The sequence below is a fragment of the Glycine soja genome, chromosome 7, assembly GCF_004193775.1.
Source record: "Glycine soja cultivar W05 chromosome 7, ASM419377v2, whole genome shotgun sequence".
In the NCBI taxonomy this organism is placed as follows: Eukaryota; Viridiplantae; Streptophyta; class Magnoliopsida; order Fabales; family Fabaceae; genus Glycine; species Glycine soja.
The window spans coordinates 44,551,610-44,562,701 of record NC_041008.1 but is presented as its reverse complement, the minus strand read 5'-3'; the positions used below and the strand labels follow the sequence as shown (position 1 = coordinate 44,562,701).

The 11,092-nt window shown below is 33.4% G+C and overlaps 2 protein-coding genes across 2 annotated transcripts; both read right to left on the bottom strand.

Annotated features, from left to right (window-relative positions):
- Positions 1-107: 107 nt before the first annotated feature.
- On the bottom strand, positions 108-1,633 carry LOC114420006. The gene is made up of 3 exons (XM_028385842.1): positions 1,199-1,633; positions 984-1,068; positions 108-905 (listed from the first exon to the last, which is right to left on the bottom strand). Exons 1-3 carry the CDS (start codon positions 1,214-1,216, stop codon positions 262-264), a joined length of 747 nt encoding a protein of 248 aa, XP_028241643.1. The 5' UTR covers positions 1,217-1,633; the 3' UTR covers positions 108-261.
- Positions 1,634-5,959: 4,326 nt separating this feature from the next.
- Positions 5,960-6,977, bottom strand: LOC114420002 (pathogenesis-related protein STH-2-like). Its single transcript, XM_028385839.1, has 2 exons — positions 6,633-6,977; positions 5,960-6,538 (listed from the first exon to the last, which is right to left on the bottom strand). The coding sequence occupies exons 1-2, from the start codon at positions 6,814-6,816 to the stop codon at positions 6,240-6,242; spliced, it is 483 nt and encodes a 160-aa protein (XP_028241640.1). The 5' UTR covers positions 6,817-6,977; the 3' UTR covers positions 5,960-6,239.
- Between the last annotated feature and the right edge of the window lie 4,115 nt (positions 6,978-11,092).

The following is an 11,092-nucleotide window of genomic DNA, read 5'->3' as shown; positions in this document are numbered from 1 at the left end:
TATTTACAGATCTCTACCCGAACATGTTTTTATTACTGTTTATTTATTATCGTGCTTTTTCGGTCTCACGAATGGAATCCAGAATAAAATTTTCCAGCACCCAGAAGTTAGGAATATTATCTCCATTCTCAGATCACATGCAAACTAAAGTATTATATTGTTTTACGAATCGTCTTCGACAACTCACTTATCAAGACATATGAGAGCATAAGAGACTTTCTCTGTACTTTTCATAAACAGCTCATGACACCCTAACTACTACTAGACAATGCAACATGCATTCGGATTGTCATCGCTGAACATGGATGCGATGTTTACATTGTTGTTCTGGTAATCTCCACTGTAGTGTTCTATACAATTGTAATGTGTGTATCTGGAAGGTGATCTGACATATTCATATTCAGTGACGTATGACGAAGGCACGTGTGTGTTATAGCTGTGTGTCACATACATGGGTCGGGATGGCTCTTTTAGAAATATAGGACCATTATGGTATCTGTACCAGTGTTCAACATGTTTGTGGCCAGAACTGAATCTGTTAACGTAGTTAGGCAGATGATGGGGTGTCACATGAACCTGCTCTAATTCTTCTGTTCCTGTGTTGTTCTGCCACTGTCGGGTTGTGTTGTGCCATGTAGGTATGTGTGATGTTGTTGCTTCAGGTGGTGGCTGTTGAGGCGGTGGAGCTTGCGTTGGTGGTGGTTGTGTTGCATCAGGAGCTGGTGCATTTGCATTTCCTTTTGGTTCTGGTTCAGTTGGTTTAGATGGAGACGGTAGTTCAAAACTAGAGCAAATGATGGCATTCTTCTTTGTCTTCTTAATTGCTTTGACAACTTGTTCTGGATCTGCCCACCCAATAATTGTGAGCTTTTGTCGAAGTAAGTCAACACGAAGATCATGTATACCTGCAAATGGAGAAAGTTCATCAAATAATTTGGTAGCGTTGCTGCGTCATTTGCAAGGGAAATAATTTGAATACATACCATGAATTCCATTTAGTGCTTTTTTGATCTTCTGCACGCACCCGTTGCAGTCCACTCGGACCTGTATCTGTGTGACACGAGGTGCCTGCATTTGATGGATTAGCCACTCTTGAAGATAATGCTTTACCATATGTTAAATTGATCGAAAATCACAAAAGAAAAAATAAAATATTGAACTGGCATGTTAATCAACATATATGCTTGGATATTATTACCTGTGACTCCCGAGCCATGGAGGCATGGAGCTGTAAAGTTAGAGAAAAAACCAATATATGCTTTTGTTTTTAAGGAAGTGGATTATGGATATGGAGAACCTGTGAATGGAATCCATCTGTTCATGCCTTGCACGGGAAAGGAATATGTTAAAGGCAAGACATGTGGGAAATGCAAGGAATCATTTTTTTTGTTTTTTTGTTTTTGGGGGCCAAGGGGAGATAGAAAGAGAAAAATGGTCCACGGAAGAGGGGTGATGATTCAGGAAAGAATTCAGAGGTTCTCTATGGACATTTGTAAATTGTAAGGCCGAATCTCAGTTGTTATCTTTAATTGAGAATTTGAGTGATGCCGAAGATATGAGGCTGGGGGCATATCCAATTCCAACACTGTCTAAAAGCTTAAACGGTAGGGCGGGTGAAGGTTGACAAACCGTTGGCTATAATGCTTTCGTCACAAAGAAGGCAATTATATATGGTTTGTGACTTAACCTTGGTTGGAAGGAAGAAACCTTGAACTTGACATCTCTCGTAAGGGTAGGCAAAAACAAATACAGACAGTGTTTGGGTGCTCATTGGTTTTTGTTTAATCCATTCATATTTTAGAATTCGGGTGCAATAGCATCACAGGGCATTTGGTGAGTTCCTATATTAAGGTTTTTTCAACGAAGAAAACTATCACAATGATGAATCAATAAAGCTTTATCCCGGAGAATGTCAGCTGCAGATCGCCTTAACTGCTCTTTCTGAATATCATTTTTGGGCGACTCCATACTAAAATTGTATCATCCTGCTTGAAAGTCTTTTTGCATAATTTAAACAAATTCAGTATAAAGTTGTACGGAAAGTTTCTAGTCCTTTCCGCAAATTCTTTTTCATCAAGTGGTGGTTTCTTTCACACAGTTTGGAAGGAATTGTTGAAGATGTGACTGTTGGAAGTGTCACAAACTCAAACAGCAGAATATCAGATTTTATGTTATTCTTTAGGAAAATAAAATTCATGTTAATTGATAGGATGATTCTATTTTGTTCCTATTTTTTTTAGGCATAACCTGTTAGTGGTTTACTTATCTATTAGCGGTTCTGTTTTGCATGTTTTATAAATGTGTTGCTTCACATATGAATAATATAAGTCCACCATTACAATTTCCTCTTTGTTTTTCCTTACCCACTACACTTTATATTATGTTGTTATACATAAAAACAACAAATTGGTATCTAAAGCTTTTATCTTTGAGGGATCTCTGAGTTGAGAGAAACACTAATGGAGGGAGAGACATACACAATGGGTCCACCACCAATTTTTTATGGTAAGGAGTATGAGTTATGTGCTACAAGGATGATCAGTCATCTTGAATCATTGGATCTTTGGGAGGCAGTAGAAGAAAATTATGATGTTCCTGAATTGCCTACAAATTCAACAATGGCTCAAATGAAGAATCATAAGGAGAAGAAGACAAAAAAGGCTAAGACTAGAATTTTCCTTTTTTTGCTGTCAAAAATTATTTTTACAAGAATTATGAATTTCAAATCTGCTAAAGAGATTTGAGATTATCTCAAAAAAGAATACTATGACTTTGAAAGAACCAAAGGCATGAAAGTGCTCAACTTAAGTAGAGAATTTGAGATGCAGAGGATGAAGGAGACGAAAACAATTAAAGCCTATGTTGACCGATTGTTAAGCATAGCAAACAAAGTGCAACTTCTTGGGAATGACTTTTCTGATGAAAGAATAGTGCAGAAATTTATGGTTGTTGTACTTGAAAAGTATGAATTAGAGATATCAGTGTTGGAGGAAGCAAAAGATCTTTCAACCATCACCTTGGGAGAATTGGTAAGTGTTTTATAGGTTCAAGAGCAAAGAAGAATGATGAGACAGGAGGAGGCTCTGCAAGGTTCTTTTCATGCAAAAGCACAAAATTCAAAAGGTGGCAAAGAGAAGAAGAACAACAAATGGAAGAACAAAAATTCAAAAGACTCCAACAAGCAGCAAGGTGAGACTTTTCCCCCTTGTTCACATTGCAAAAGGACAAACCATCCCTAGAGAAAATGTTGGTGGAGGTCGAATATCAAGTGCAGAAAATGTGGCGATTTGGGACATATAGAATGAATTTGCAAGTCTAAATTGGAGGAGGTAAAGGAGAATGTGGAGGAACAAGAAGAAGAACAACTCTTTGTTGCAACTTGCTTTTCTACAAGCAACATTTCCAGTGATTCATGGTTGATAGACAACGGCTGCACAAATCACATGACCAACGACCAAAAGCTCTTCAAAGAGTTGGACAAAACCATTGTTTCCAAAGTAAAAATTGGAAACGGTGATTTCATCTTAGTCATGGGAAAATGGATTGTTGCTATTGAAAGCTTGGTAGGTCTAAAACATATCTCTGATGTCTTGTATGTGCCTGATATTGACCAAAATTTGCTCAGTCTTGCACAGCTAGTAGAAAAGGGATTCAAAGTCATATTTGAAGACAATTGGTGCTTGATCAAAGATGTAAAAGACAAAGATGTATGCAGGGTGAAAATGAAAGCTAAAAGCTATGCTCTAAATCTTATGGAGGAGGAGCAAATAACTTTTTCAAGCACAACCACCTATCTGATCTATAACACAAAAGACTTGGACATTTCCACCTTATTGGACTATTATACATGTAGAAACATGCCTTGGTAAGCTAGTTAGAAAACCATTTCCTCAAATAGTTTGGAGAGCAACTCAAAGGTTGTAGCTGGTTCACACATATGTTGAGGGACCTTAGAGAGTATCATCTTTAAATGGTAATCAATACTATATTACTTTTATTGATGATTATACTAGATATTATTGGATTTATTTCTTTAAATCCAAGATTGAGGTTGCTAGTATTTTTTAGAAATATAAAGCATTGGTGGAGAATCAAAGTGGTTGTAGGTTGCAAATAATAAGGCATGATAATGGGAAGAAATACATAAGTGATATCTTTGATAAGTTTTGTGAAGAAACTGGCACTGAGCACCAACTAATTGTGTCGTACACTCCACAATAGAATGGTGTAAGTGAGAGAAAAAATAAAAGCATCATGGAGATGACAAGATGTATACTTCATGAAAAGGAGTTGCCAAATAAGTTATGGGCAGAGGCTGCAAACACTACTATATTCTTGTTGAATAGGCTTCCAACCAGATTTTTGAACAAAAAAACCCTCATTTGAAGGATGGTTTGGGTACAAACCAGACTTACAAAATCTAAAAATATTTGGTTGTGTTTGTTTCTCTTATGTTCCACAGGTTAAAAGAGACAAATTTGATTAGAAGGCAAAACCTGGAGTTTTCATTGGATACAATGACACTTCCCAAGCTTACAAAAATTTTCAACCACAAAAAGGAAAAAATTCTTGTGAGTAGAGATGTCAAGTTCATGGAAGATCAACAATGGAGTTGGGAGAAGCCAATAAGCAAGCAGCTTCCAGAAACCCCACAATTCTTTGATGATCATGTAGATGACATTCCTATCAGAAGTACAAGACCTTTATCTAAGATCTATCAAAGGTGTAATGTGGCTGTCTTAGAACCTCCAGAATTTGAGGAAGCTGAGAAGGATGACAAGTGGATAAATGCTATGAAGGAAGAGCTGAAGATGATTAAAAAAATGACACTTAGGAGCTAGTGGACAGATCTCAACACAAGCAACCCTATAGGTCTCAAATGGGTTTATAAAACCAAACTCAATTTAGATGATTCTATAAATAAACACAAGGCTAGGCTGGTGGTGAGAGGCTATGCTCAGGTGTTTGGAGTTGATTTTTCAGAAACATTTGCTTCAGTTGCACACCTCAATACAATCAAAATGCTACTTGCCTTGATTGCACATAAAGGGTGGAAAGTTTACCATTTAGATGTAAAATCTGCTTTTCTAAATGGTTACTTGCAAGATGAGATTTATGTAGACCAACCTAAGGGGTTTCAAATCAAAGGAGAGGAAAAGAAAGTTTACAAGTTGAAAAAGGACTTATATGGTCTTAAAAAGACTCCAAGGGCCTAGTACTACATGATAAATGATTAGAAGTGTTGAAGATGTAACTGTTGGAAGTGTAACAAACTCAATTCTAGAAGATCAGATTTTATGCTATTTTTTAGGAAAAATTAAAATTCATGTTAATTGATAGGATGATTCTATTCTGTTCCTATTTTTTATGCATGAACTATTAGTGGTTTATTTATCTGTTAGCAGTCTGTTTTGCATATGTTTTATAAATATGTTGCTTCACATATGAATAATATAATCAATCCTTACCTTTCTACTATACCAAAGTGAACAGCAAATAAGAATTCAGAATGAAACATTAGTTTACAGGGTGGGTCAAGTAACATTCACCCTCCTTTTTGGTAGAAATGCCATGCCCAGGACATGCCCGTCTTTAAAGAGCAAGAAGGGAAATGTCTTAGTCTGAACTCTGAAGTTTGTAATTGAGAAATATACAGATGGCTATATGCATGCCTTGAATAACCATATTTTTTGTTTGTTTACGGTTGAAAGGTATAGAAAGTGAGAAACCCAAAATGACAAAAAGGTGAAGAAAATTTAAAATACTGAAATTTATCTTTTGGTACCTCTAATCCCTCATTCCAGCTGTGAAGCAGAAGAGAATTATGTTAATCATGAACTTACCTCTTGTACATCCAAGACGTCAATATCATTAGTGTATTATTAGCTCATTTGATTGTGATTCAAATTAAAGTCTTTGCGTTTGTTTGTTTTTCTGTTTACAACCATCCAAACACACGTTTACACAGAAATGAATTGTTGCTTCTTTGTTTAAGTACATTGGAATTCATGAAGTAAAGGTAAAAAAAACTACTCTTGGACTCTTTGTTACTACCAAAATACAAATATTTTTGCCAAACCACTCGCCATTTTTTTGCTGTTCATACAATAAGGACTTATTAAGGAATTCAAGTCTTTGCAACCATTCTAAACAACCCTATATTTGGTTGCACACTGCTATTAAAAATTTGAATATGTTTGTATATCTTATGATACATGACACAATAAATAAATAGATGATTAAGCATACACTTGTGGGTTCTCTAGCAGGTATGACTCCACAACTCTGTAAACTGCAATACCACTTTCCCTTCCTTCCTTTACCTCTTCCTCTTTAACATCAAACTCTCCAATGGTATTGTAATTGCTTGTCATTTTGCAGAGGCAACCTCCATCACTAGTAGCCTCAAACTTCACCTCATAACCTATAGACTCAAGCTTGTCACCCAATGGATCCCCTTCAATCATAGTGTATTTGCAAACCAAGTTGTCCTTATCAAGCACATCTATCCTGTGTTTCAGATATTTGAAGGGGTTATCTGAAAAAAATAAATACGTAACAAGTTAATTCAAGAAATTTGGAGAAGTGATCCTGTTTCAATTTAGCTAGTTCATGTTAATTTGATTGCTAACCTTCATTGAAGTTAACTTGTTCAATGCTTCCAGCTTCACCATCACCCTGGATTACATTCACATCTTTTACAAACTGAGGTAAGAGCTTTGGAAGCAAATTTCTGGAGTCTACAATCAAGGCCTTGAACATGCGTGATGGGGCAACAGAGGAGGAGTATTCCTGTGTAAAGGTTGTGATTCCCATAGTGAATTTTGTAGATTGCAGAAACCTCAGGGAATCAAAGTAGTGAATGTAGATATGATGCTAGATCAAGAGGGAAGGACTTGTGTTTTATAGGTCCAGCAGCCCCTATATGAAGTGAGTTTCGTGGAAATGAGGCCTTTAATAGAATGGGATAAGTTTGGTAGTTAAGAATGATCAATGGGAATTTTCTTATTTGAAGACCTACAATCTCTGTGGCTGCTGCATGTTTTTATTTTGTTTCATAAATAAGCTTATTTTCAAACTTATGGCCCCACACACGGGAGGCCATTTGCCAACATTTGATAGACTTAGATGCATACAATTCAGGATAAGAATAGTTCCATACCACCAAGATAGTGTGACATAATCCGTAGATAAACTTATTTCTTAAACATATAATCATGAGTTTGATACTTGACTGGTATATGAAAAAAATACCTGTGAGGAATACCTTGGTTAAAAGAAAAAGAAAAAAGAATAGTTCCATACCTACCTTAATGTGTTATTTATCAAAAGTAGAACTATTTTTACCTTGACCAATGAAGAAACGAGCAGTGGCTACAGAAAAACAGAGAAAAATGAAGCAAGCAAACAAACCAGGCAATTGTTTAACCATTCGTCAATATAAGAAAGAGGTTTGCATACATATTACATAACGGTATCAATTGTGACACGGCAAATGGCGTCACATAAGAAGACCCCCTTTTTTGTTTTATTTTTTTGGAATGGATACTGTTATGCTTATTAATGAAATAAAAAATGAAATGTAATTCTACAAAAAAATTAGCAACTTTAGTATAATTTAAAATAATAATTATAAAGTTAAATTATTTTATCATATGTCAATTTATATTTTAATGATAATATAAAAATTTTACACTGAGTATATTTTGTTTGGTATGCATTATAACATTGAACACGTGCGCAACAAAGGAGTATTCCTGTGTAAAGGTTGTGACTCCAATAGTAAATTCTGTAGACTGCAAAATTTACATGGAATCAAAGTTGTGAATATATATCCCGCGGAACAGACTATGGTGTTTATAGGTCCAGCAATCCCTCCCTATATATGCACTACTCGTAGTAATTATGTTTCGTGGAATATGAGCCCTTTAATGGGATAAATTTGGAAGTTAAGACCTAAAATGGACATTTACTTGGCAGTTAACAATGGTCGATCTGGGAAATTTCTTATTTGAAGGCTTTCAAAGGGAATTTTCAATGTAAGACCTAAGACCTAAGATGTTGCGTTTTTTGTAAGAAATAATTACATCTTTCATTCAACTTTTTTTTAGTTATTTTCATAAGATTTTTAAAATAAAAAAAAATTCTCGAAATTATGAACCTTCCAAAAATGGACCAATCAAAGCTGTTATTCAATCTTATGGCCATCGATCACATAGGCGACTATTGGCAAAATCAGGTCATTTGCCAACATTATAGACTTGAATAAATCGGATTCATACAATGCAGACTCAGAAAGTCAAAATATAGTTCCTTACTTACCTTGGTATGCCGAGAAAATCAGGTATTATTAATTTATTATCCGCAAGTTGAAGTATTTTTTAGTCTTCATTTACCTTGAAGCTGCCAGCAAAGAAATATGCAGTGGCTAAAGAAGAAGCAAAGAAAACGAAGCTGCCATCAAGCGATGTATTTGTGATTGGTTAAGCAGCATGAGAGTGCACTCCTTAGGTTGGAGAATTTAGTGCTCTTATGCATTCCTAAATCAATGAACATGTTCTGTTTTGAATATTTCTAGCAACGAATTTGATTTTTTCTGTAATGTATTGAAGCATATGCTAGGTTTTTTCTTTTAAGGACACCATTTTGCAGTGACCAAGCCTGACTAAATATTTTGAGGGACAAAACTAGCAAGTGATATTCATATATTTGATTTAAAGTTACACATAATTCTATTAATTTGTACTCATATTATTATTATTGCCATTAATATAAAAATGAGTATACAATATATGAAATAGCAGACTATGCTTGTAGTATGGACGGAGAGCAATCGATTTTTTACCAACAGTCTATATTTTTAAGAGAGTTGCTTTCTAGAGATGAGAGTGAAGTAAGTAACACTTGTAGGATCATTATGTAATTTTCTTTGGACCTTTGTCCTTTTTGTGTTTCCAAAAAAAAAAAACAAAGAGTATACAATACTATTGGGCTTTTAGTTTTCAAGAGTATCTAAACCATAAGTTGGCTTTTGGTATCACAACATATTAACACATTATATTAACATTTTTTTTGGTAATAATATTGTTAGTATTAATTTATCAATTACATTATTAATAAAAAAACATATATAATAAATACAAATGTACTTATTTAGTATTCGTAAATATATGTACAATTTTCGCCACCATTTAACTTAGATATACTATAATTTTCACGTATATGTCAAAGAAATCTATTAGTTTAATAGTTAAGAATTGATATTAGAATCAAAAGTAGAGGGTTCATATGTATCAAATCAATTAAAAATAATTTTATATGAAATTTTAAAGCTAAAATTGGATATTAAATTGGTAATAATTATTTTACGATATACACTAATTTATATGCATTGACATTGGCTATTGTAGATTAATATCATTAATTTAATTATTTTTAGTAAGTTATTTACAGGTATTCTATTTTTGTTCTTTAATCGAGTATGTAGCATGTTCTATATTGATCTTAAAAGGAAATAATCTGATTTAAAAATTATTTTTTAAAATAAAAATGTATTATATTGGCTCACGTATAATTTTTGTCACTCTATGCGTCAGAGATGTTACTCACGTAATTCTATTTTTAACGGTTATAAACGAGCATGAGTGCATGACTATTGACTCTCCTAATAATCTCATTTTCTCTTTTCTAGTCCTTAGTGGATTTTTTTTTTTTTAATGGTCGACCATTAAAAAGTTGACGCCATCGAGTCTATAACGGTAGAACCCAACAAGAATACAAGGGTTGAATAGCAAAGTTGAATCAAGGTACTTCAATTAAAAATGAGAATTTTGTCAACGAAAACATAGAAACTTTGATTAAAACAATTCCAAGAACAATGAAAAAAAGTAATAGTGAACACAATTAAAAAAAAAAAAAAAAGATGCTACGAAAAAAAGGCAAAATGAAAAATATCATGTCCAATACTAACCTAATGAACCTAGTTCTAAATCAGTGAGACCAGCGTAATATGGTGTTCATACGATGATACGAAGGTTAATTAGCTATGCTAGCTCCTTTACATGCCATTATAATTGTCCAGTTGTTTTAAATTTTAATAAAGAATTAATTATAATAAAATTAATTTTAAATCATTAAATGTGGTTGAGATATGTTTGTCTAAAATAATTTTATTATTAATACATTTTACATTAAAACATATATAATGATATATGAGAGAAATTGATTTTCAATGTAAACCAAATAGAACTCAATTAAGTCATTTTAAGTTTGGAAAAAAAAAATTCTACAAAAAAAATTACAGTAATGTAGAGTAGTATGTAATTACGTGTTTTTAAACCCGTAAAAATACTACTTTACAATTTAATGAATCAGTTGTAGTTGAATTAGGTTTGAACTGGCATTTATATCATTAGAAAGCAAAACAATATAAAATGATAGAGCTTAAGTTAACTAAGTAAAATTTCAATTTAAAAGGATTATATTACAAGTTTTATAAGTTAAAAATTATGTGAACCCAAATTATATATAGGTTCATTAGGTTAGTTTTAGACATGATATTTTTTTATTTTGCTTTTTTCTGTAGCATCTTTAACTTTTATTGAGTTCACTATTAAACTTTTTTTTCATTGTTCTTATATTAGGTTAATCAAGGTTTTCTATATTTTTCTTTACAAATATCAGTTATTTTTAATTTAAGTACCATGATTTAAATTTTGGACTGCTGCTAATTGATAAGCCTGCTTGTTATTCGGCCATTGTCGTCAACTCTTTAATGGTTGATGAAGAAAAAAAAATCCACTGAGGAATAAGAAAGAGATCGAGAACGTGATTATTAGGACTTAGGAGAGTCAATAATCATGTTAGTTTAGAACTGTTAAAAACAGAATTATGTGACTAACATCTTAGCTCATTGACAAATTTTACGGTGAGCCAGTATCATTATTATCCATCGTGATCATGGTTTTGGTAAAATTCTTACTAACTTATTGATTGTTATTAGAATGTCTTCGACATCTCATGCACACCAAAATACGTACTGGTCAATGTAGGAGATCTCAAACCTTGAATCATTAAAGCACATCAAAGTCAA

Excerpts from the sequence above, each read along its gene's own strand:
- LOC114420006 (XM_028385842.1), bottom strand. Across the intron at positions 906-983 it reads AGCACTAAATGGAATTCATG|GTATACATGATCTTCGTGTT; the intron begins GTATGTATTCAA and ends CTCCATTTGCAG.
- LOC114420002 (XM_028385839.1), bottom strand. The coding sequence starts at position 6,816 with ATGGGAATCACAACCTTTACACAGGAATACTCCTCCTCTGTTGCCCCA. Across the intron at positions 6,539-6,632 it reads ACAAGTTAACTTCAATGAAG|ATAACCCCTTCAAATATCTG; the intron begins GTTAGCAATCAA and ends TATTTTTTTCAG.